Raw genomic sequence first — 23,456 nt, forward strand, 5'->3', positions numbered from 1 at the left:
TCAAAAATGAAGCTGCCATGTACGCCTTCTTTAAGAAGGAGATTATACGTTGAAGTTGTTTTTCCCCTTATCTCATCTTTGGACCAAGGACGTTTTGAAAGCCAGGTGTTGGCTGCTCAGCAGCACAAGGGGTCACTGCTGAAATATGTGCACGAAGGCATGCGAGCAGCGCGCTCTGAGATCTCTTAACTTTGCTTGAGAAGCACTCAGAAACAAAGAGCCCAGCTTCAATATTTAAGTCAAGAGAATGAAACATTCATGTGCTGCAGCGAGATATTGTTGCTGGAGCTGAACCGTGCCTGCCTGCCTGAGCCTGGGAATGCACGGCAGAATTTATGTGCCAGCCGTAAAACCTGCGTTTAGGGACACAAATTCCCACCAATCAGACTAAATAAATCAGCAGGCCCAGGTTTTATCATCACAGATAACCCTCATTAATCCAGCGAGCTTTTCCCGAAGACAAAGGACAAAATGAATTGCTCCATTTGCGCTGCCTGAGCGGCATGCTAATGCGGGAGGTGGAGGCATGAATAATGCAGGGCACGCAGCCCGGCACGCAGCTCCCGGCTGCCCCTGGCACCGCGCAACAAGTGGCGGCCACCGCTCGGCCATCGCCATCGGCACCCGATGCCATCCGGAGGGAGCAAACCTCTGTGCCCGCCCCGTGCCCAGCACAGCCGGGGGGAGCCCGAGCTTCAGCCCCGGGTAACGTGGAGCCGGGAAGCGCGGTCGTTCGTAACTCACACGTCCGTGACCCTGAATTACTGCTCTTGGCAGAGAGCAGCGCGCTTGGGTAAGTTTGTGCCACTTGTGACGTTTTCTTGAAGCTGTCGTCAGCTCTTCCCCGTTTATGGGAACTTTAACGTGTCGTGTTTTGCCGATCTGTCTGAAAACAACATGCGTTCTTTTTTGCCTTTAAAATGAGTTACAGCAGCCCAGGAAGGCGTGCCGTGACTTCAGTTTTACCTTTAGGAAATACATGAGCAGCGTCTGCAGAACTGACGCCGATGGTGCAGTCGAGCCTTCCAAAATTAACTCGTGTTACTTACATTTTCAAGTCCACGTAACACGCTGTTAAAATAAAATGTGTTTGTGATCCAAATTTGATTTCTTGCAACCCAAACTGAGACTGATGTAATTCAGTGAGCGTCAGACTGGGAAACCTGAAAGAATGTTTATTATTCTTCGTAAGAAATGTTGGCTCCTTGTTCTAGGTGTAACTTGCACGGTTGCTCTCTTATTTTCAGCTGAATACTTTTCTGATTGGTTTGGGAACAGGAACTGGGACTTCCATGCCATCCTTACAGAGCATTAACTATTCTGCTGTATCATAGGAAGAAGATATATTTTGCATATAAGGCATTTGGCAGTGATGGAGTAAAGCCAGAGTCGCTGGTACTGCAGACAATTTTTGCTTTATTAATCGTGATCAGCCCATCCACCTATCATATTCACCTCAATTGTCTGCTGGATTTTTGTTGATAGCGATACCATCAGCACTGCCTGGGAGCTCTCAGGTAACTCACTGTTTGGCACAGTTAAAAAATAGATAAAAATAGCCAGCTCCCAGGAGGAGAGGCCGTGAACAGGAGTGTGGATATGAAAAGAATAGTAAATATGTTTTGATTGTGGATCATAAGCTCTTCCCCTTCGTTTCTTAGCTTCTAATTAAATAGTCCAGATTCTGCTGTTGCTACTTTATTTTCTTTGTTTTGATCATAAAAACATGTTACCTGACATTGAAAAGACAGCCATATTTTGAAGGGAAAAAAGTGCAGCACAGTGATATCTAGCGCCAGCAGTAATCAAATGTTCTACCTTTGTTTTAAGAGGAACCAAAGAAGAGCTGAAAAAGGGGATGTGTAAACAACAGGAGATATGCAAACAATGGATGTAATCCTGCACTCCTTAATCATGGCAGCAATCCATATTCACGTAGGTAACCCTATTGGTTTCAATAGACTCACATCAGTAGGTGCTGTAGGACGATGCCCATATTTTTCAAGGAGATAACGGTGTCTGCCTTACCTGGATGTTCTGGAAGGTAATTTTAGCAACACAGCTTTTAGTGGTGTGTTTGAATGCATTAAAGCGATCGTATTAAATTACACTCTACCAAATGTCTCTTTAGCTTCTGAAAGTATATAAGAGAGTAATGGAATGACGTGTTGGAGGTGTCAGTAAGACAGTGCAAACCCAGTGTGTTTTATTAGAGATGTGCTCACAGTGGAACAGCACTGCTTATCCCGCTGGCTGTGGTTGTAGGCTGTTTTGGTACATACACTTTGCTTCCTTTAGGTTAGGATACACTTCATCACGAGGCCGCTGTGACACGTCCTATCTCACAAAGTACACGTGGGGCTCCATAAAAGCGATGTCGGTGAAGGTTGCTCACCTTTCTGTTACAAAAGTACGTGGGCTTTGTGGTAATGCTCTGCGAATATTTTCATTGCTGTTTACAGTTTCTAATCTTGCCAAAACAACGCCTGCAGTTCTGCCTTGGGGAGGACACAGTTGTCTAAGCATTGTGGTTATGCTCCCCTTGTCTTCAGCCCACATTGGTGCTTCTGTGCTTTCCCCCACAAGACCTGCCCTGCAATCAGGGGCTGGGAGGACCTGTGAGCCCTTCCTTTGGGAGCACACCTATTAATGAGGGGAAACTAATTACGTAAAAGCTTTCAGGACAGTGGGGTTGAGAAGTGTAAATAGTCATGAAGCTCTGTGCCACCAGCCTGCACTCAGTTTGTGCTGGATGCCAGTGGTTGCAGTGTGGCTAAGAATGTTATCCTACAACCAGTGTGGTCACTCCTGAGGTATGATGCTCTGCAAATATTCTCGTCTGTACCCTGAACGGACTGAAACAGAAATGAAACAAATATGTAATGGATGATGTTTCCAGCTGATATGCAGAGATATGCATTTTTTTTAAATCAGAAATAACATTTGTGGTGATTCAGGACAGTCAGTTTTTCTCCTTTGTGAATAGAAGTAAGAGGCATTTTCTGTAATCCCTGCCATGCCACTCATGCTTTCTTTCAGCAGAGGATACCCTTTCTCCTTGCTTCCCACCTATGGCAGGGTGAGTGCTCCCTGTTATTTCCCAGGGTTACAAGCTCCATGTGAGCAGAGCAGTGGTTGTTCACATTGCAGATGATGGTACGAACAGAAAGAAAAAGTTCTCTGCAGTTTGGCAGCATTCCCTCTGTGTCAGATGGATATTTCTGCTCTTTGTGAGTGCGGACAGAGGCAGAACATCACAGCCCAGCTGCAAGCATTGCTGAGGTTCCTGCAGATCCAAGCAGTATGCAGAAGCTTTAAAGGGCAGGCAGAGGAAATGTTCTAGCTGTTGTTTTGCAGCTGGCTGGGAGCTGATGGCAGAGAAAGCAGAAAGACCAGAAAAACCAGCATGTGGCCTGCACCATGTGCAGGTTCAGCAAAGCTGGGAGGGCGGCCTGGGAAAGATCAGTGCTGGCTACAACACCTACTTTACCCGTCCCTCAGGTCTGAGCCCCATAACAAACTGGGTTTGCTGTTTCCTTGGGCTGGGACTTGGGTTAGTGGCATGCAGGACCTTAAGGACAGCAGCACCATGCATGGGACTGCAGAGCCTTCCCTGGTGGAAGGGTAGCACAGCCTCTGCAGATGTTCAGTTTGATCTTGATCCTTATCAAATGTCTAAACCAATGCAACTACCCTAATGATTGGCTTATAGCTGACTAGTAGTTTCCAAGTGGAAAAGCTGAGCTGGTAAGACTATACATATTAAATGGGACAACAGCATAGATAAAACTACAGTGCTTACCAACTGTAGAAGGTATTTACTTGTCCTCCATCTGTTCCATTGCAGTAAACTTAGTTCTGTGACTGAAGCAGAACTGGAGGAGCAGCAGCACTTTGTGGTCCAGTCCAACCCAAGCTGATATCTCCCCTGGGCATGTTTCAAGGCTGTTTTTTTCCTACAACATTGGTATGGTTTCACATGGCAGTTTTGTCTCTGTCTCTCCAGAGAGAGAGAAGTGGGCAGAGGACAACCATAATCAAAGCCATGTGTGTGGTCCCCAGCCCAAACCTGCCTCAGATTACAATCAACGATGTGTAACCTGCATTAATCACAGTCGTGTGCAATGGTGTAACGCGTCAGTCCCGCTTCCCATGGCATGCAGAATTAATGAGGTGAAAGACTCATCCTCAGCTGCATAGTTCTTGGGGAAAGTGTGTTTCTTCCTCCCAGAGGGCTATCAGTTAAGGAATTAGCCACGCTCCTGAGCAGTTTCTGTTTTGTGTGCACCCAGTTGTGACACCTGGTGGTGTCCGAGCCAGGCTGGATTTATTAAGCAGCAGAGCAGGCGGGGGGCAAGAGAAGAGAGCTACAAAGTCTTTCCTGCTTGAGTGCGAGTGGTGAACTCACTGCAAGCTATAGAAAGGGAAGTTCTGAACCTGGATGTCAACCTTGATGTGCTTAAATGACAACTACAAAAGGTCATGCTTTGAAAACTTTTTATTCCGCAGCCTTCAAGAAGGCATATGAGCTCGTCTGTCGTACGCGTCGCAGCGTTGTGCTGTGAGTGCAATGAGCTGGAAGAGTGTGTTCATTTTCACTCATTAGTTGACAGTGGTGCTTTTCAAAATGCTCTCTAGCGTTATCAGCAGTCAATGATGGTATGCTTTCAAAGGTTAAACTATCTGATTTTTCTTCTAATTTGCTTATGCCCAGAGAAGCTGTATGAGGAGCATTATTAGTCTCCCTCTAACCATTACGGTAATGAATGGCTGCTGGAAACCATTTGATGTTTCCACGGTTTGAGGCATCAGTGGCCCCAGAGAGAGAAATATGTTATCTTTCCACTAAGTCTTCAGTTGTTCCCTGAGTTGATGAAAGAGTTAATCTATTACTGGCAAGACACTGCAGTTGCGAGTGAATCTTAAAAAACCTTTTTAGTTGCACTCAAAATCAAGCAATTGGCCTGAATTCCTCAGTGCAATACCATGGTGTTCTTCTGTAGCAACTGCTTTGTCATTTTCGGTGCTTTCCCATCTCTCATTCTGCATCTCTCAGGGCATTTCAGAGATCTTTGTTCTTGCTGTGGAATTACAGTTACCATCCTCACTTCTGGCAGGTCTGGCACATGGGAGCCCACCAGGTGTAACCAGCAGGGAAAGTCCTACACAACTACAGCAATCATAGAATTGTGGAATGGCCTGGGTTGAAAAGGACCACAATGCTCATCCAGTTCCGACCCTCTGCAGTGTGCACGTCACCAACCAGCAGCCCAGGCTGCCCAGAGCCACATCCAGCCTGGCCTTGAGTGCAGAGAGCACTACTGCTGTTGAACTTTATTCCATTCCCCACAAAGGGTACACAGCCTTCTGCGAAGTGTGGTATCCTGACTTGTTCTCACATTACCATTAATAATTGAGGTCCTGCATAGGGATGTATCAGCATTTAAAATATGTCTTTTTTGCTTGTGTTTAACCCTTTTCTGCTGATCAGAACATCAGTGTAGGCTTTGTAAGGAACAGATAATGTGTAATGGTGTAACAGTAATGGTGCAAAGCAGACATAATAAACAGTGACAGAATTGCCAGCTATTTTGGCAGTCTTTTGAAAGATGAAGAGAGATGCCTGACAGCGGCCTATCAGTATCTAAAGCGAGGATGTAAGAAAGAAGGGGAGAGACACTTTAGTAGGGTCTATCGTGATAGGGGAAATGGCTTCAAACTGAAAGAGGGGAGTTTTGGATTGGATATGAGAAAAAGTTTTTTGCAATAAGGGTAGTGAGGCACTGCATGAGCTGCCCAGAGAGGTGGTGGTCCCCATCCCTGCAGACACCAAAGGTCAGGAGATGGGCTCTGAGCACCGATGGAGCTGTGGGTGTCCCTATGCCCTGCAGGGGGTTGGACCAGAGGGCCTTTAGTGATCCCTTCTAACTCAAACCATTCCATGATTCTATAAATTGAATCATGAGAAAATAATAGAGTTTCCCTTGTATCTGTAGGATAGCCCTGGGTAAAAAAGGGGGGACAGAAAAGTTTTTAATGCCAGAAGCCTGAGCAGTAGGTAAGGATAGCTGCACTTCTCATGGGTAGCATGGAGCATCTCTTGGGCTGTGTAAAATAAAGCACCACGCACTGCTTTGCACTAAGGAGCCCACTGTTACCATGCCAGCATCTCCTCCTCTCTCAGAGTCCAGCAGCATCACACCATGCAGCTGCTCTGAATGTTATCAGTGAGCTTTTACCTGGGCTGCCAGGATGCACCAGAAGGGTTGCTACTGCTTTTCACATCTTACCTAACAGCTGGCAAACAGTTCTCGATTTGTGTGGCTGTGAATGAGACCCTTTGAAGGAAAGGGAATCTGGTGAGTCCTACCCAACTGATAGAAACAATACCAAGGATGTGTAACACCAGGGAGGTACCAGGCTTTATCAGACAAAGTCAAGGAGATGAGGAACAGTGTCCTGTGGCAGCTAATCAGCCCTCCTTCCTGAACTTCAACTGGATGGAAGAGCTCTTTTGTGTAGCTGGGGCTATTTTTTCCATCTGTATGCCTTTATGGATTTATTTCTCCACATTAATATCATGCTTTAGCAGGCAAAGTTCTCAGAATACTTTCTTTCTGCATAGTCAGTTTTTGTTAACAGTTTGCTTTCCGGGCTGAACTGTTCTGAAAGCAAGGTTTAATCATTAACTACATGGCTGATTTTTACTTTGCTAAAATGTGGTTCAAGTGTCATTCTGCTCACGTGACTGAGTGAATGAAAATATGACACTCACTGAAATGGAGGCAGGCCATCACCTTTGTTAATAATACCTGAGTATAATGAAACCAGCTGAGAACCAGTCTGCAGTGAGGGACAGTGAAACCTGCAACACGTAGTACAGCATTTCCAAGCACCACTTAAAAAAAGACTTAGAGCAAAAAGATTTCATTCCATTTCCTATATCTAAAATTGGATATGTATAATATAGTGTATTATACGCTCATGCTGGGTATGATGTGCCATTGAGTGCACTGGATCTCTCTCCCATACAATCCTTTCCATATAGGATATAATAGCTGTGGGGAGATAGGGAACTTAATGGGAGAAAAGAAAAAGCCGCATACCAGAACGGACACAGCAAATTGCTAACTGCTGCTTCAGAAGATTTAGAGGGTTGCTATGGTTTCTGCTGAAACCTTCCAGCCGCAGAGCAGCCTCTTGCAAGCAGTGCTGCACGGAGGTGTAAGGAAACACACTGCACGTGCAGCCACGGCGTGCCGAGGCAGAGCCCAGCACAGCGGTGGGTGCCAGCTGCCTCCCTCCCCATCCTCTCCTTGGAACTCAATGGGTGTAATGAACATTGAGAACTGCCCAGAGCTACGGGCCTTCGCTTGGTGAAAAGTTCAGCACACAGCAGGGGGCTGTGAAAACACCCAAACTGCTGCTTTCCTGTCGTGTTCTCCTCTTTTTCTTATCTCGCGTTTCTGGATTTCTTAACGCTGAAATTTTTAGGACAGGCGCTGCTTGCTGCTGCTTTTTTCCCTTCTTCACCCGCACAGTGCCTAGAACAACAGCTCATGACCTAGTTCTGTCTTTTAATTGCTGCTGCAATATGAATTTTAATTCCAGCTAGAGTCCAGATGTATTGAGGATATGGAGCACGTGTCAGAGCTGGTGCCATTTATCTTGTAGGCCAGTGTTTCTCAACCCTTTGAATTCAAGGAGCCCTTAACCTTTTTGAAAAATTCTTAAACCAGCATCGTGTATTTCACCGTTGTCTGGTGATGAGAAATTGAGATAACAACTGCTAATCTAAATGCTAATATGTAAAACAAAGCTTTTACAGCTTTGTTTTTCTGTTCCTTAGCTTTCCATTAAAAAAGTCAGTGCAGATGAACATAAGCACCGGTCTCATATCCTTCAGTGCCCAAGAGAACCTGGTGACAGGTACTGGCAATTGCTAGGAACCCACCTTATAGATAGGGAACCCATCTTATAGGTACTTAATATTTGTTGGCATCTGTCTTAACCATTTCTAATGACTTTTGGACAGAAGAGTGGATCAGTTCTGCAGGATTTTTCATATCACAGAGATCATAACTTCATGAACAAGGAAATAATTTAGCGTGCTCAAAAGGAATACTTTTTGGAACAATTTCAACTTTATTCACTTACAGGATCTCAGCTTTTATTTACTTCTCTGTATTTTAGAACAAACACTGGCTGCACTTCATGCTTTCTGAATATCCCACAGATTTCTTCTATCAGCTGACATTTAGCTGTTGTGCTTAGCGAAGATTTCTCTCCTCTCCTCCACTGAGATGTGTAGAGAAGGCAAGTTATCAATATGCCTTCCACAGATTGCTCCAGAAAAGGCTCAATTTTAATCATCAGTGATTGCAGCCTGTGACAGATGCAGGAATCCTTTGGGAGGAAAAAAATGCACATATGAAAACATATGCTGTTTTATGTTAGATTTTATCTTGAAATGCTGGGATACACTGTATTCAATCAGCACATAACTTTAATTGTTCCTATTAAGGAAACTGCAAAATGGAAAAATAACAGCAGCTTCTGATGTATGTATAGGGATGCCTGACCCAAAACCTGCACATAGCAGGCATAGAGGAGCATTTATTTGCATTATGCCAGTGGATGTAAAATGTGGAGAAGGAGACTAACTGATACCTAGCAGAGGCAGAGGAGGAGCAAAAGGCTCAAACAAGCACTGAAAACATGGCTGGGAGAAGCCCAAGGACACGTACTGCATGCACACGTCTGGGCTGAGCATCACTTTTGAGATGATACAGGAAAGAGAGTCCTTGCCTTCATCATCACAGTACCCCCTTACCCCAGATCCACCTGCCAGACACTGATGTTCTCTGTCTGCTGCCAAGCAATGTTTTAAAAGAAGCATAGCCACTTCAAACTGTTGCCAGTGATGTACTGTAGGCATGATGTAGTGCAACTCATTCTCCTAGTGGATATAACATTGCTGCTGTATATTATTAGTGATATTTGATGTACAATGCAGCTATATTTAATTAGCCAACTAAAATGCATTTCCTGCCAAGTGGATGGTGAGCAGGAAGGGAAATGTCTTATATCAGAGTGAATAAAAAAAGCAGATAATACAATTTAAGACAGAAATTTAGTACATTAATCCTTGAGATCCCCTCAAAAGCTGTGGTATCGTGTAGCTGAGCTCTCAGAATACAAACCAGCCATCTAGCTGTAAAAGAAATCCCTCTAAAAGGAAACAATAATGATATCATGTTTTAGAACAGCAAATTCAAATTAACCTAAAATTTAAGATTTAAGATAACACAAAACCTCTGTTAGTATTATGTTTAAGAAAAATGTTCCTCACACAATGGGACAGAGCCTTGCCTTTAGCATCACATTCAGCCACTCTCTGAAAATTATCCCTGGCACTTCCCTGCCTGCACCAACTCCTTGATGCCCACCTTCACAGTGGCAGTGACTGCTGGTTAAGTAAGGCTTGATTTTCTCTCTGTGAAGGCTGGAGACCACATTTGCTGGCCAGAAGTCCGTGCCAATTCCTTGAATTCCTCTGTGTGGTTGATGGCAATTTCTATGCCACCATGCTTCACAAACCTGAATCTCCTTCAGCATCATGCAGAGCCCTTCCCTAGTAGCTCCTTACAGTAGCTCTCAAGTACTTCTCTCCGGTGGGATGTGGGGGCTTTCTTGGTTATTGGATATGGGAGGAAGATGTGGCAACACAAGCTAAACATCACTGCAGTCCCCTATTTCTCTTGCCTATAGGAATTTATAAGGGCTTGTAAATGGGTCTGTGAGCCCTCCTCCATAAAACTAAGAGGCTTCTCTTCCTTGGCTCATCAACAGGCTGTGGGAAGGGCCTCTATTTGGGGCTGGCACAGATGCAAAAGTATGGGACCACAGTTCCTGGTCAGGGCATATCTGAATCCAAAATAGTCCCTGAGAAAGTGGCACTGCCCCAAGTTGAGGATGTCGAATGCAGGCTGGCAGGCGGGGGCAGAGCGGTTTTGGTGGCTCTTTTCTTGCAAGAAAACTTCTGCAGCTGCCTACATTACACAGAATGGAGCATGAAGTCCTATCCCAGCAGAGAGGAAAGCAAGGAAAGGACAAAGTGAGGAGTGGGCTTGTCCTTAATCCAAGGTAAGACTGCCCTTCCAAACATCCCAGCTGATAGGTGGTCACAGCAGGGTACTGCATAACGACTTGGCCTTAATCACATGTGTTCATGCTGCTCTGCCTCTGCCTTGCATCTAAATTCTCTTTTATTACTTCTAATGTTGCTTCCCTTCCCCTTTGTACTCCTCACGTAGCAGCACTGTTTTAGCTTGTTTTCAGAACCCAGCAATAATATTTCCTGAGACGATTCATTTCTTTAATTTGTTGTTGTTCTGGTGCCCAGCACTTCCTGTACATGCAGAGCTCCCCCCGGACTCGAGAGCCTCTCTGCAGTACATGCATCTTCAACAGTTTATTTTAATCAGGGCTACTGGAATTCTGTAATACTTCAGGCCAATTTCTACAGTAAATTGAGCGCATTCAGCACAACCAAGTGCAGCCAGCGATCAGTCAGAACTGCCAACAGTTTCACACCTTCACTACACAATCCTTGCTTGACTCTATGTTCCTGGAAACCCATTTTTGCCATCACTGTTTCCAGCAGGAATCTCTCAGTTGCTAGGGGATGGCATTTTTTACGCACTTCCACATGAAATGTTTTTAGCTTGTAGTGGAGAATTACCCATCCAGTATTCTGGTTAATATTTTCTCTATTAAAATGGAAGGACCAGAGTGCAGCGAGAAGCAAATCTCAAGAGGTGTGGAGGCCAGGTTTGATACAGGCACTATCCAGGCATTCAGAGTATGACTTGAGTCTGTGCTGCATTTATTTGAAGCTCTGACAATTACAGGCTGTCACAGGAGACTTCCACTTCTACTCCTGACTCAATTACCAAGTCTTATGCTTCTTGTAATATTACCATTGCTGTAAATAAAGTCAAATTCATTCTCTGTTTTCTTTGCTCTTCTAAGGAAAAAAGAAGTAGCTGACTTCTAGCAACTAGCATCAAACTGAACCCAAGCCTCCAAGGACCTCTTGGTTGCTTGAGAACTAAATATACTTTCAGAAAATTTGTGATTATCAATGCACTGAGTTTAAAAAGCAAAATCTCCTTTATTTACTGTTCATTCCCAAATTCTCACTACATCACCTAGTACATGTACTCAAACAATTTAGATACCTTTAAAAGTTACAGATGAGCATCCACAGTAAATGCAGTGCTTAAGCATACGTCCACATAAGATTATGTGGAATGTTACTGTGCTTTCCATAATGCATTTTTTTTTGCATGCAGTCTAGCACTTGTCTTCCTTTTTGGCTGTTACTGCATGCTAAAAAGATGTTTACATTAAGCTGCTCGTGACTTCTGGTCTTTTTCTTAAGTGATTGGTTGATTGCAGCTCAATAACATTTGAGTAGTTCAAATTAGTTTTTGCACTTTGTGTTTGTAGTGATCTGAGCCTGTCTATATACAACTTCTGAATTGGGTCCAATTCCAGGACTCATTAAGAATGCACGTGTCAGGCAGGCCCCAATTCCAGTGTAAATGCTTGCTTTCTCTCACTGTCTCCCTTTCCAGCTGAGATTGCAAAAGCTGACTGCAGAAAGAGCAGCTACAGGGGATCATCCTTGGAGGTGCTCTCCTAGTGAATGAAAGCCTGCTAAGCCTGGGATTCCCAGACTGTGAAGTGCACACCATAGTGCTATTAGAAATTTTAAGGGTTGCTCTCCTGAATCTGTATCTTGTCCTTACCACATCCCTATGGTTTTACCAGCAAGCACCTCCCAGCTCAGCTGAGCTTCCCTGTCTCAGGCACTTACCCTGACCAGCTGCAAGGCATCGGAGTTCATACAAAAAGAGGCAGGACTGGGTTTCCCATCTTGATGTCAGGTGGGTTTCAAAGACTGAAGTGCAGGAGTGGAGGTAAGAAGGTCTTGGGTAGGAGTGTGCAGTTTTCATGTAGGTATGCATATGCCTCTGAGTCACAGAGCCTATATCTTCTTTTATTGAGTTATCCTTAGTTGATAATGCAGTGTTTGTTGACAAGGTGGAATCCTCATAGAATAAGCATGGTTTTCCAAGCCAGGGTGTATTTGGTGTTACAAGAGTTGGTGCCACTGGTGTGGGTTTTACAGCAGCAGCCCAGGCATTCCATTCTGCTGCTCTAGATTCTTATTTTACTTAATACTTCACTACTTTTTGTAGTGCAAAATGTGTGAGTAATCCTTGGAGCAAAGGCTTCCTTTCAGCAGTGGATCTCCTTCTCTGCTCCTTTATATTCTTTCTTTTGCCCTACAAATCTTGTGTTGCTTTAGCTGGCCCACCTTCCAGCCTGGCTGTGGGTTTGTTCTGGGAATTGGGAAAACATACTTTTGAAGCTCAGGTCAAGAGTCCGTCTGCTGTTTGTTTAGCCCCTTTAATGAATCATTTACTTTAAAACAGAGAAATTAGCTGAAGCACCAGGCACAATGGTGTGGTTTTAAGCTGTGGATCCATGGATGCAGCTCACAGGTCAGGTAGGGCTAGAAACTGGGGGAAATGCTTCAGCATGGCACTGGGGTTTAAAATTGAGGTGTGGTGGTGAGCGGGAGCTGTACAAAAGGACCCATGCTTCGTAAAGATGAATCTTCTAAGGCAGTGGCTCTACATAGACATCCAGCTCTGCTGTGTGCTGCTAGGTGCCAAAATATGCCAAGATCCACCAAAATTCAAATAGAAAATGCTGTATTTATGTGGAGATCTCACCCAGGTTCTGCTGCTTCACGGCAGGTGCTGGTGGGGGAGAGGTGAAGTCTGTGGGCAAGCAGGGCTATCACTGATGGTTCATACTAGGAGGGCTCATTAACTCCACGGTGCCATTTGTGAAGATGAAGAGTCTTCTTTTCACAGTGTGGAAATTTTAACTGTGCCCCGGCTAAAGATTACCTTAACCTGCTATAAATTGAGCTGTTTCGCTAATTGGTTTCTTGGTTCATTAACCAAATTGCGTGTATGAGGGAAATGGAAAACGCTCGGAATGAATTTCCCTTGCAATTCTTAATTTAAATGGTGAATAATAATCACATGTTGAACAAAATATGTTATGTGAGTTGCAGCGATGGAGTTAATTTTGTTACTTTGAGATGTTTTGCCACCCATGAAGCTTCCTGGGAAGATGATCCTCAGCATTCTCATTCTCCATTGTGTGACACCAGGAAGTCACTACAGCATAACGTAGTTATGTGCAATTTCATACAGAAGCACTTTGTCATGAGCAGTTCCTCCTCATATATTGTTAAAAGTAATGAGATAACAGAGATAAACAGTAATAAACTTAAAAAGTCAGCTCTACTGCAATGAGTGCTAGTTCTATATTTCCACCATCAGTACTGAAGTAACGAAAACAGGGTATGTCCTTGCTTTACTCTTTCCAATGCAGTGCACACAGCTAAAAATCAAAGATTAACTCTGAGCAGCTAAAGCGAACAAATCCTACTAATTCATCAAAGCAAACACTGCAGAATTTAATCTGTTTTATGAATTTTCTGCCATTGATTGTTATGGCATGGTTGGGGCACGGGAGGTCATTTGTGAGCACTGAATTGCTAGTTTTGTGACAGTGAAAAAAGAGAGCTAAAAGAAAGGTTACATTACAGAAGATGCTAGAAGCAATTTTTGGAAGACAAATGTATATCATCTAAATTAATGACAGTAAACCTCCAATTAGCTGAATGTTGATGCAGAATTACAGCTTTATTAGGTAAATACATGTTTTCTCAAGCCAAAGGGTTGAGTAAGAAAATATTTAGCTTGCAAACTGTAATAGGGTTATAGGTAGATGAACATTTTCTGTGGCTCGGGGCATGGTGACCTCACTGCTGACAAATCTGACAATAACTGCATTACTGCTTCCAAGCAGCCATACAGACAGTGCCATTTATGACCCTGTTCTCTGAAGTATCCCTTCTTTATAGGGGAGGGAAAAATCCTGACTGTGCTGCTTTGTTTTTCAACAAACAGCTTAGCTTTTGTGTTAGAACAGAGGTTTCTTCTTCGGCTCAGTTTAAGAAGTTTTGGCACAAGCATTTAAGGTGGGACTACTAAACTTGTTTTATTTAGTTTGCTTTATTGAATACCTCTGGAAATGTATTTCAAAGCTGCCCTTGTTCCTTTTGCAGTTTAGGCATACTAAAATACTTGAATTATGGAGTTATTAGGGCAATTTACTCCATGGAAATGTTGAAATTTTCATGCAGATTGCTTTGATGTGGAAGGTGGGGTAGTCTCTCAAACGCATCCTCCCGCAGTAGAACACTGCATTTGCTGGCATTCATGAATACTTGCAGTTTACCTTTGGCTGTGTGTAGGAGTCTGAAGTCATTACGACCTTGAATATTAGCAAGGAAAAGATCTCGCTTGAAAACCAACCAACAAAAAAGCCACTTTGGCATTTTCCCTTAAGGTCTTCTTCACTTCCTATGCTGGAGCATAGGAACTATAGGACTCTACAGTTCAGCCCCTCAGTCCCTTGAATATTTCTCGGTGTCCATAGCCACTCTTACAGAGGCACAGTGATGGGAACATACCCATTGCTAGGTCGGATTCAGTTACATCATGATCCCAATTCTGGCCAAAAAACTGAGTGCAGAGAATGCCGCATTCTTCCTGGCAAACCATCCTGGCTTCTTCAGCCAGGGATCTTCCTGAGCTTGGAGCAGGCTCTCCACAGTCTTGATTAATGCCAAGGCTGGACTTACCCTCCATAAACTCGCCTAATTGCTTTTTGGAATTTGTGCTCTATAACATTGGGTTTGTGTCATTTAGGTTCACAATTTAATTGTGCTGTGCAGAAAAAAACATCTTCCAGCATTCATGTTAAGCAGTCTGCCCAGTAGTTTGGCCACCCAGGACTCTCCCCAAGCATCTTTTGGAAACTGTTTGTGATTTTTTTATTATCTTTGGTTTTAGATCTCAATCATATCATGCTTTTACTGGCAAATCCCAACTTATTAGTCTCTCAAGGTTTTTCAGCAGTGGACCCTTTCCTGGGCCTTTCTGGGTCAGTGTTGTTCTTAATATGCTTCTGTATATTATGCAGAAGCATACATTATGTAGTATAATATACTTTAGCATGGAAATTGAGTTGAAGGAGTTGTTGAGGTACATTTTGTTTTTTTTATGTTGCTTACTATGTGTTTTCCTTGTTCTTGGCTCTGCTCCTTTGTCAGCCTGGCCTTCTGCCATTTCTCTATAATTCATACTGTGTTGGTTTTTTTTTTTTCATAGTGTCCTCTGATGTATCTTTACCCCATCATATTTCTGGGATGGCCATGATATCATGACCCTCCTACCGCCCTTTGTAAAAAATAAACATTATTCAGTTCTTCTATACCAATTAGAACTTGCAAAATATTGCTTGGGTTGCTGTTTTTATGCTGCACGTCTAAATGCATTCTTACTTGTGTTGACTATTCTTTGCAATTTTTTTTTTTGAACCTATGGAATTCAGTGACACGTCTTCGCTTCGTGTGCACTTCCTTGTCAGGTGCCATTGTGTCAAACTGCCTTTCTGCTGCCATCTGTCACATAGATAGCAGAATGTTGGCTGGGAAGTTCAACCTGTGACATTGTGGGCTGAGATAATAACATAGGAGGTATTACTTTTGGAGCAACCCTTGTGTACACATCAGTTTTTTGCAGGTTTTCCTTGGAGGAGGAGGGAAGGGTGGGCATTCAGGGAATGGAGACTCTCATCTTCAGGGGCGTTAGTTGTGCTGCTCTGTTCTGGTGTGAATGGAGCCACGTGTTCCTTGCAGGCCTGCTTGGTCACATCTTTCTTCTGCATTTCCCTGCACAGGGACTGCTCTGTTGGGGAGGGATTATTTTTATTATTGTTTTTTTGTTTAATGAAGGCTTTTGTCCCACTGTACTCCATGATCTCCCATCCTGTCTCTCAGATCACTCTTGTTCTGAAGGCTCTGAGTTGTATTTTCAACCCACGTAACCAAAGACAAATAGCTATATATGTTTCTTGACCCAGATCAGAGGCTAGACACCAACCTGCCTTTTCCTTAATTCGTTTTTTCCTTGCTTCAATCCCCACTGATGTTTATTTTACATTTATAGAAATCTCCGAGACATTTAGCAAAGGCTTTGGATATAAGGTGAATTCCGAAATCCATAACTTCTCTTCATAACGTGGTTTTCAACTGAAATCCTCTTGAAAGGTCACTTGGAGTCTTGAAATACTTGAGCATTTAGATTGTAGTTGATTTTTCTAATGGTGATTGACTAGCCAGCAGGCTCTTCTACTGGAAACAGAATAAGTGTATTTTGTTTTGCTTTTTTTTTTTTCTTGTAAAACCCACTGGAATTCACTCAGAGGGTGGTGAGGCACTGGCACAGGTTGCCCAAGGAGGCTGTGGATGCCCCATCCCTGCAGGCATTCAAGGCCAGGCTGGATGTGGCTCTGGGCAGCCTGGGCTGCTGGTTGGTGACCTGCACACAGCAGGGGTTGGAACTGGATGAGCATTGGGGTCCTTTTCAACTCAGGCCACTGTGCAATTCTATGAAATTCTGTAGTATTGGTGCTGGTACAGCTGCAGTATGTACAGATGGGTGCTCATGGAAATGACAAGTGCAGGAGGCAACAGTTTAGAAATGTTGTGCATGGAAGAAATCACTTTGTATGCGTGCATTGTAGTTAAAAGAAAACTCTGTATGTAAATGTTTGATGACTGACTCATTTTCGCAGAAGATGGGCATGGCAGCATTTAAGTTACAATAGCTGTGTGCATCCCCAGTGTCATCCTGTGGTGACTTTATCGTTGGCAGCTTGTTTGTATGGGGCTTTCAAGAGAACGGGCTTGCTCATCATACTAATTACATGGTTTTTAGTTGTGCAGTTGACTGTGGACGTGTTGTATGGGATAATTAATTCATAGCTCGAGTCTTGGTTTGATATCCTTTCACCAAATCTGGCTGAAATAAGGGTTGCCAAATTCATGTTTCTACAGGTAATCCTAAATAACACGTAGTTTTACAGGCATTTTATGATTAAAACACTGAATTGACTTAGGGTGGGGGAGAGTGGGAAAGTACCACGTAGCCAAATTCTTCAGTATTTTTCTTATTTCAGCATTCATCTGTCTGTGTGTGTGTGTTTGATGCAGCTCTAATTAGTCTCCTTTAAGCAGCATGATGAAGTGTGTAAATTTTCATGTGTCATCTTGGTTACTGTTTTCTCTTTGAAATCAGTACGTCTCTTCTGCTCTGCTTTTAGCTTGTCCTTAAAATACTTTTCCATTTAGCTTCCAGGCTTTAATGATCCAGCTTTGCATTGAAAAATTGCAGAGTATTCAGTTACGGTAGGAAAATATTAATATCGGGTGGTGACTTTTTTGGAGGGAGAAGATGGATCACGTAAATAAAGCAGTTAAAGCTCAAGTTAACTTCAGGTTTTTGGTTTCTCCAGTACAAAGCGCTAGGTCTCTTCATAAAAACGGACAATCAGAAGCACTTTTGGGAACTCGGAGGCAAAAATAAAACAGCTCTTTGTACCCTTATTTGAAACATTCAGAGTCTGGTTTTTGTAATGAGTGACTTTAAAGAAAAAGCAAATTCTGTGTCTTTTCTGGAAGAGAATTAGCTTTATCTAAGGCAATCAGTGTTTATTATAATTCCTGCATTTGCAGAAGCAGATTTTAAGAAACCTACTATTTTGAACTTTTTGGTATTGGCCACAATTAAATAAAGCCTTTTCCTTTGAAGAACATCTAATGGTTCTTTTTATGTTTGTATTAAATATTCTGTGGTACTGTGTAGTTTGGTACCATCTTCTACTTGGCAGCCGCACAGTAGCTGTTTACTCACTGTCTTCTGATTAATTCTCTTGCTATTCCAGCATGTAATATACCTCATTTGTTTAGAGAAAGGGAATACATTTCATATTTAAAAACCCTTTTACTGCAGTTACTGCATCTTTGCAGATTTAATTAGGTCTCAGTCCCTTCCAAATCATGCAAGTCAAAGGTCCTGTCTTACTTGTCCCTGGGGCATCGTTACAAAATGTCCCCAGATGGAGTCTAGTTTCTAACTGATGACTTTACCATATAGGGGCTAATTATTTCTAATCTTACACATTGATGGGACTGTATTTTATGTCTCTGAACCACTGGAACTGTTAACTGCCAAATTATCCTCCACTGTAATATGCGGGTTATGTCTCCATAAAACGGACTGACTTCACAAATGACAATCCCTTCCTACCAGGCTCTTGCATTTTGAGCCGTAATTATTTCTGGCACACAGTTCCATCTGATGAGCCCTTGCTAATCTACATTATTATTTGGGATAACCGTTAGTGCCTGGCTGCAGGCACAGGCCTAGGCTCTGCTCTATGGGGCAGCCGCATGGCTGTGCTCAGCCCAGCCTCCCACTGTTGCCTTTCATTTTTATGAGCAATAACCTCCATCGGGTCTTTAAAAGAAATGACTCAACCCTTTCACCTTCTGGAAGGGAAAACCTGTATTTTGAAGTCTATAACGCATGAAGGTGTTGGAAGCCTAATCTAGTATAAGCTGTCTTCAGTCAGCCCTCTTAAGCATCGGGAAAGAGAAATGAATATCTAAAAAGCACCAAATAGCTACAATTGCACTTGGATTTCATGGCTGTGTGTGATAGAGGTCAGTAACATGAAGCTGTTTATTTCATCATAGAAAAGCAGTGCCTGTTATCAGAACTTGCTGTAGGCGAAGGTATTGGAAACTCATTTAAGTGACCCGCTCCATTACGACTTCACTTTGCACATGTGGGATTCCTGCCCTGCTTCCCTCTGTCGCTTCTGCCCCAGCCCATCGAGCTGCTTTTGGGGTTGGCTCTGCAGAGCAACAGAGCATGAAACGATGATAATTTGGGTTTAGTATCTTCCAAACCTTAATCCAGTAACGGCAAACCAGAAGCTGCGTTAGGAAAGCAGGGGCCCTGGAAGGTTGGACTTTGGAAATTTTGGGCCACTGTCTCAGTTGGTTTCAGGGAAGTCAATAACGCCTTATTGATTTAGAAATGACTTTTTAGAACAACGGAGAGCTAAATGACAGTGCTGTGTGAAGGGGAGTGAGCCTTGCAAAACCTGGCATTACCCAAGGGCTGCCACCTGCAGAGGCACTGACTGGTAACCAAGATATGGAGGCATCAGTGCTCAGCTTGGGGGCTTAGTAAAGGAAGATTGAAATGCAAAACCCCACCATAAAAATGTGGGTTGATAAACTTTGCTTAAACACTGAATGAAGTAGATAATTCTGTATTTATATACCTATCAGCATTACTATTATGGCCAATGTGTTAATACCAGTATTACTGTAACTAACGCAGTAATACATTTAGAGCAATAAGATAGTACTAAATCACTGTGACAGATACTAGACTGACCTTCCAAAATAATCCTTTCAGTCTAGAATATGAGCAACATCCTTGCCCTTTTATTTCAGATAATATAAAATCACCTGCTGATATTTTTGTTCATTTTCATGATAGGTCACTGTCACCCCACGAATCATCCCCACAGTGCATTTATTCATTTTTAACTTCTTTAAAAGAAGTTCAATATCCTGAAAGCCTGTGATTTGACTTAAGTGTGCTGAGATGTTTAACCCAAATGAATATGAATTTGAGCATGCAGTTGTCTGCTGCTCCAGGTACCTCTGCAGTGCATTCATGTGTAGTGTTGATATGTGCTCTAGGTTTGCAATTAACAGAATGTATCAAGCAACGTGCAATTGCTTGATATATGTGCAATGTCCTGAATTTCCTTTTTCTTGTATTTGAACTTAGTGTTTTGAGCAATTAAAGCAGGACATGAATCTCGTAATGATCTAATGTTGGATTCAATTGGTAGGATTTCAATAATACTTTGTAATTACTTTGTAAATACTTCAGTTGTAAGAATGGGGCTTTTATTCCCAGTTCTCCTGAATAATGCAGCACTCTCTAGAATCAATACCTGTGTATACACATCTGTTTATCATTCTCACTAACCAAATTACATGAATGGATCATGGTGAACAAACCACAACATCTTTAAGCTCCAACAGGAGAATAGATGTCTGTGGCTTAAAACAAATGGTGCTGGTTTGCAACCCTGCTCGTGTCCTCATTGCAGGGCTGCTGTCATTGTGCTCTTATCACAAATTCATGTGTGCCCTAGCAAAGGGTAAACTGTCCTCTGTTTTTCCTTTGGACTAAAAAGTCAAATCAAGATGACTTTTTTGAGAAGAAATGAAAAAATGTCTAATGCAAGCAGCTGAATAATAGCTTAAACCACTCCCTGCCCAGTAAAACAGTGGAAAGCAGTAGAAGTAACATCAAATAACCCAATAAGGACATCTACCCTAACCTGTCAGCCCGCAACATTAAGAAATAAAGATTATGTTGTTGTGAAAGGGGAACGGAGGGCACATGCTTCTTGGAGAAGCAAAGTCTTTCATTTCTAGGAAGGGGTATAGTATAGTCTGGTGAAAAGTGAAGTGCTTCACTCTCACGTCTACCTGCAGTGTTTCTGTATTGTCTGGACAAAGGGCAGAGAAGGCTGAGAGTTGTATTTTCTAAAGGATTCAGCTGCCAGGTAGAAGGTGCCCATATTAACTGAGTCCACGTGACTGGCAGTGAGTAACCTGTGGGCACAGTGTGTGTGCAAGTCCTTCACTAGAAGGTCATGTTAATAGTTGCAGCTTACTAGAGGAAAGTACAGACTGTTCCAAAGGTGTTTTTTTTTTTCTCTAGTGCTTTCACTTAGGGTTAGAGAAGGCAAGGATGGAGAGTCATGCTGCATGGTGTGATGGTTCCACAGGGAACTAGCACAAAACAAAGCATGGAAGCCCTGAAATACAAATGATGTGGTGACCACAGCAGTCAGATAGACTCATGTGGAGTCTTATGTCTAACCCAAATTTCCAGTCTCCCCAGTAGAAAATTCCACCCAAATCTCTCCTTTGCCAGGGTGTATGGGCTTGTAATGGCTCTCTGCCTGAGGCTGAATCTCCCCCATTGCACAGAGGTGCTTGCTCTTGGTCTGAGGTAGGGCAACACATGGTACACAAGAGCCATCCAAACTGAGCATTGCACTGAGCGAAGGGTGTATCCTGCATGGGAGCTCTTAGCATCCCTTTTGCTAATGCTCTTCAATGTCCTGTAGCTCATTCTGCAGCTTCTAGTGGGAGAGTTTGATGGTAGCTAATGCTGGAGAGAATGATAGTGGTGACCAAGAGGTTTTTGAAAGCATATTCAGCACAGTCTGTCTTCTCTAACTGCTGAATGTGAAGAGACGCTGGGGATCAATTCTCATCCCAGAGCACCCGGCAGAAAGACTGCAATTGAGAGGGGCCAGCATTTGGCTGGGGAGCTGCGATGGATGCAGAGTGCTGCTGAATTACGTAATGGCTTATGCACTGGCTGTGGATCAGAGTTGCTGAACAGAGCAACTGTAGGACAAACAAAGTGGTGATGGTAATCATCCATAACAACTTAATTCTGCCCTTGGTAGATGGTTTCTTCAATGTTTTGTTATACTGGCCTAAGCTGTTCAGTTATTGCTTCGGGCCACATTGTTCCAGGTATCTTCTGCAGTAAAATGTAGGTTTCCAATGCTGTGTCTATCATAGGAAGACAGCTACTCCAGCTATGCTATGTGACTTTAAACAGGGCAGATATTGTACGTGATTATGTCTAAGGTGCAGCAGTACTGAGGTCAAACAGCTGCACTATCATTAGGTCAGTCTTCAGAATTTCACTTTATGGTTTTGAAAGTTCTCTCAGATTCCATAATCTTTGCATGAGCTTTCTGTATTGTTGGGTTGTTGTTGTTGTTTTTGTTTTTGTTTTGTTTTGTTTTGTTTTAAGAGAATGGAAACAAAAAGATGAAATTGAAAATACAGGCTACCAAGAAAGAAGTGGTTTTGTGAGGAACAGAGCTGATGAAGGCCATGAGTCAATACTGTGAGTCTCCCTTTGGTGCTGCTCTTTCCTCCCTGCATCTTCTTCATATCCCATTTTATGTGTCCCCAGTGCTTGCCTGCTGCTCCTGGACAGGATCTGTGTTCCCTCTGGTGCTGTGGGTAACATCAGTGGCCAGTAGGAAAGTTTGTCAGTCAGTTGTGAGTCAAAGAGAGGAGAAACAATGCGCTTCTCTCTGGGGTGGCCTCTTGTTTCCACAAAATCATTTCATCTATTTATTTACTTACTTTTACAGTGAGATAAGTTATTGACCCTCCTGTTACACTGGTTGAAGCAGCCCGTGAGATCCAAAGTCTGAGGTTGGACAGATGGAAGGACTGAACGTAAATCAAGTTTGTTCTGAAAATCAAGTTAAAACTGGATCCAAGTAGAGGGTACAGTAGAGAAATGTTTTGTTTTGTCAGCTTTATTTATTTTTCTGTTACTTTCAATTTATTCATGTGTAGTAATTATTTAGGATAAAAGACAGGTCTTCTAAAGCATAGGGACAAATTTCATGCAAGCATAATTGTGCCTTGCTATCCAGATATGTATTTATGGATGTAGGTATGTGAATGACTTTATTCATAGGAGTAGCTCCTGGGAGACAACTACTGTGAATATAACTACTCGCATTTTGAAATACTTCCCAGATTGGTTTTGCATCAAAAGGTGTTGGGGAGTTCATGTGCGTGTTATGAATGTAACACCACAGAGCAGAGAAATTGCTGCAAATAAAGCAAAATGCATTTTCTTACCCATCTGTTGCAGATCTGATGTTGCTGAACAGAATAATTTGGTGGAAAAGCTTTTAGTTGTGCACAAAAAAAAAAAAAAAGACATATACAAACAACCAGGAGTTTTGGGTTGTTGCTAGGCAGCAGGTTGTTTCTACTTGGGAAAGCCACTGGGTCTGGCTGGGCTGCTGTGGCTTTGGGTCCGTGGGTGCTGGTGGATCCCAGTCCCACGTGTTCTCATTCAGGTGATGTCTGCTGCCAAAAGAGAGCCTGAAAACTCTAAATGTCCTTACTTGCCAACTGGTACTTAGGAGACACTAAAAGTTAAGGTTAAATTCTGCACCATCCATTTTTTTTAACTGAAAGACTTTCTTTTACTAAAAAAAAAACCAATTACCAATTATCAGTTCTGCTGAACCTAGCAATGCCCTGTTTTCTCTTCCAACGTGTTTCTGTTTGAATCTGTAGAATGATCTGTGTTTCTAAACCTACTGCAGAGGAACTCAAAAAGGTGATGATCATGGTCGAACAAAGCGCGAAAGCGTGGTAAAAACACTCTGTAAACAAAGATTTGTTTTACTGTCCCCTCAAAAGGTAAATATAGGTATTATCTCACCAACTGGAAAGTTTTATGTGGTAGAATAATTACCACGTTCAGTTGTGTGACGCATGGTTAGTGCTGAGGCAA

The 23,456-nt window shown here is 42.8% G+C and overlaps 1 protein-coding gene across 1 annotated transcript in view; it reads left to right on the forward strand.

Moving 5' to 3' along the window:
* The first annotated feature begins 561 nt into the window (after positions 1–561).
* Positions 562–23,456, forward strand: part of CUNH10orf90 (chromosome unknown C10orf90 homolog) — a 62,500-nt gene continuing 39,605 nt past the window's right edge. Inside the window, 1 exon segment of the mRNA XM_052677182.1 lies at positions 562–793. Within this exon segment, the coding sequence (XP_052533142.1) occupies positions 628–793 (166 nt within the window). The 5' untranslated portion in view covers positions 562–627.

The sequence above is a fragment of the Tympanuchus pallidicinctus genome, unplaced genomic scaffold, assembly GCF_026119805.1.
Source record: "Tympanuchus pallidicinctus isolate F22 unplaced genomic scaffold, pur_lepc_1.0 scaffold16, whole genome shotgun sequence".
In the NCBI taxonomy this organism is placed as follows: domain Eukaryota; kingdom Metazoa; phylum Chordata; class Aves; order Galliformes; family Phasianidae; genus Tympanuchus; species Tympanuchus pallidicinctus.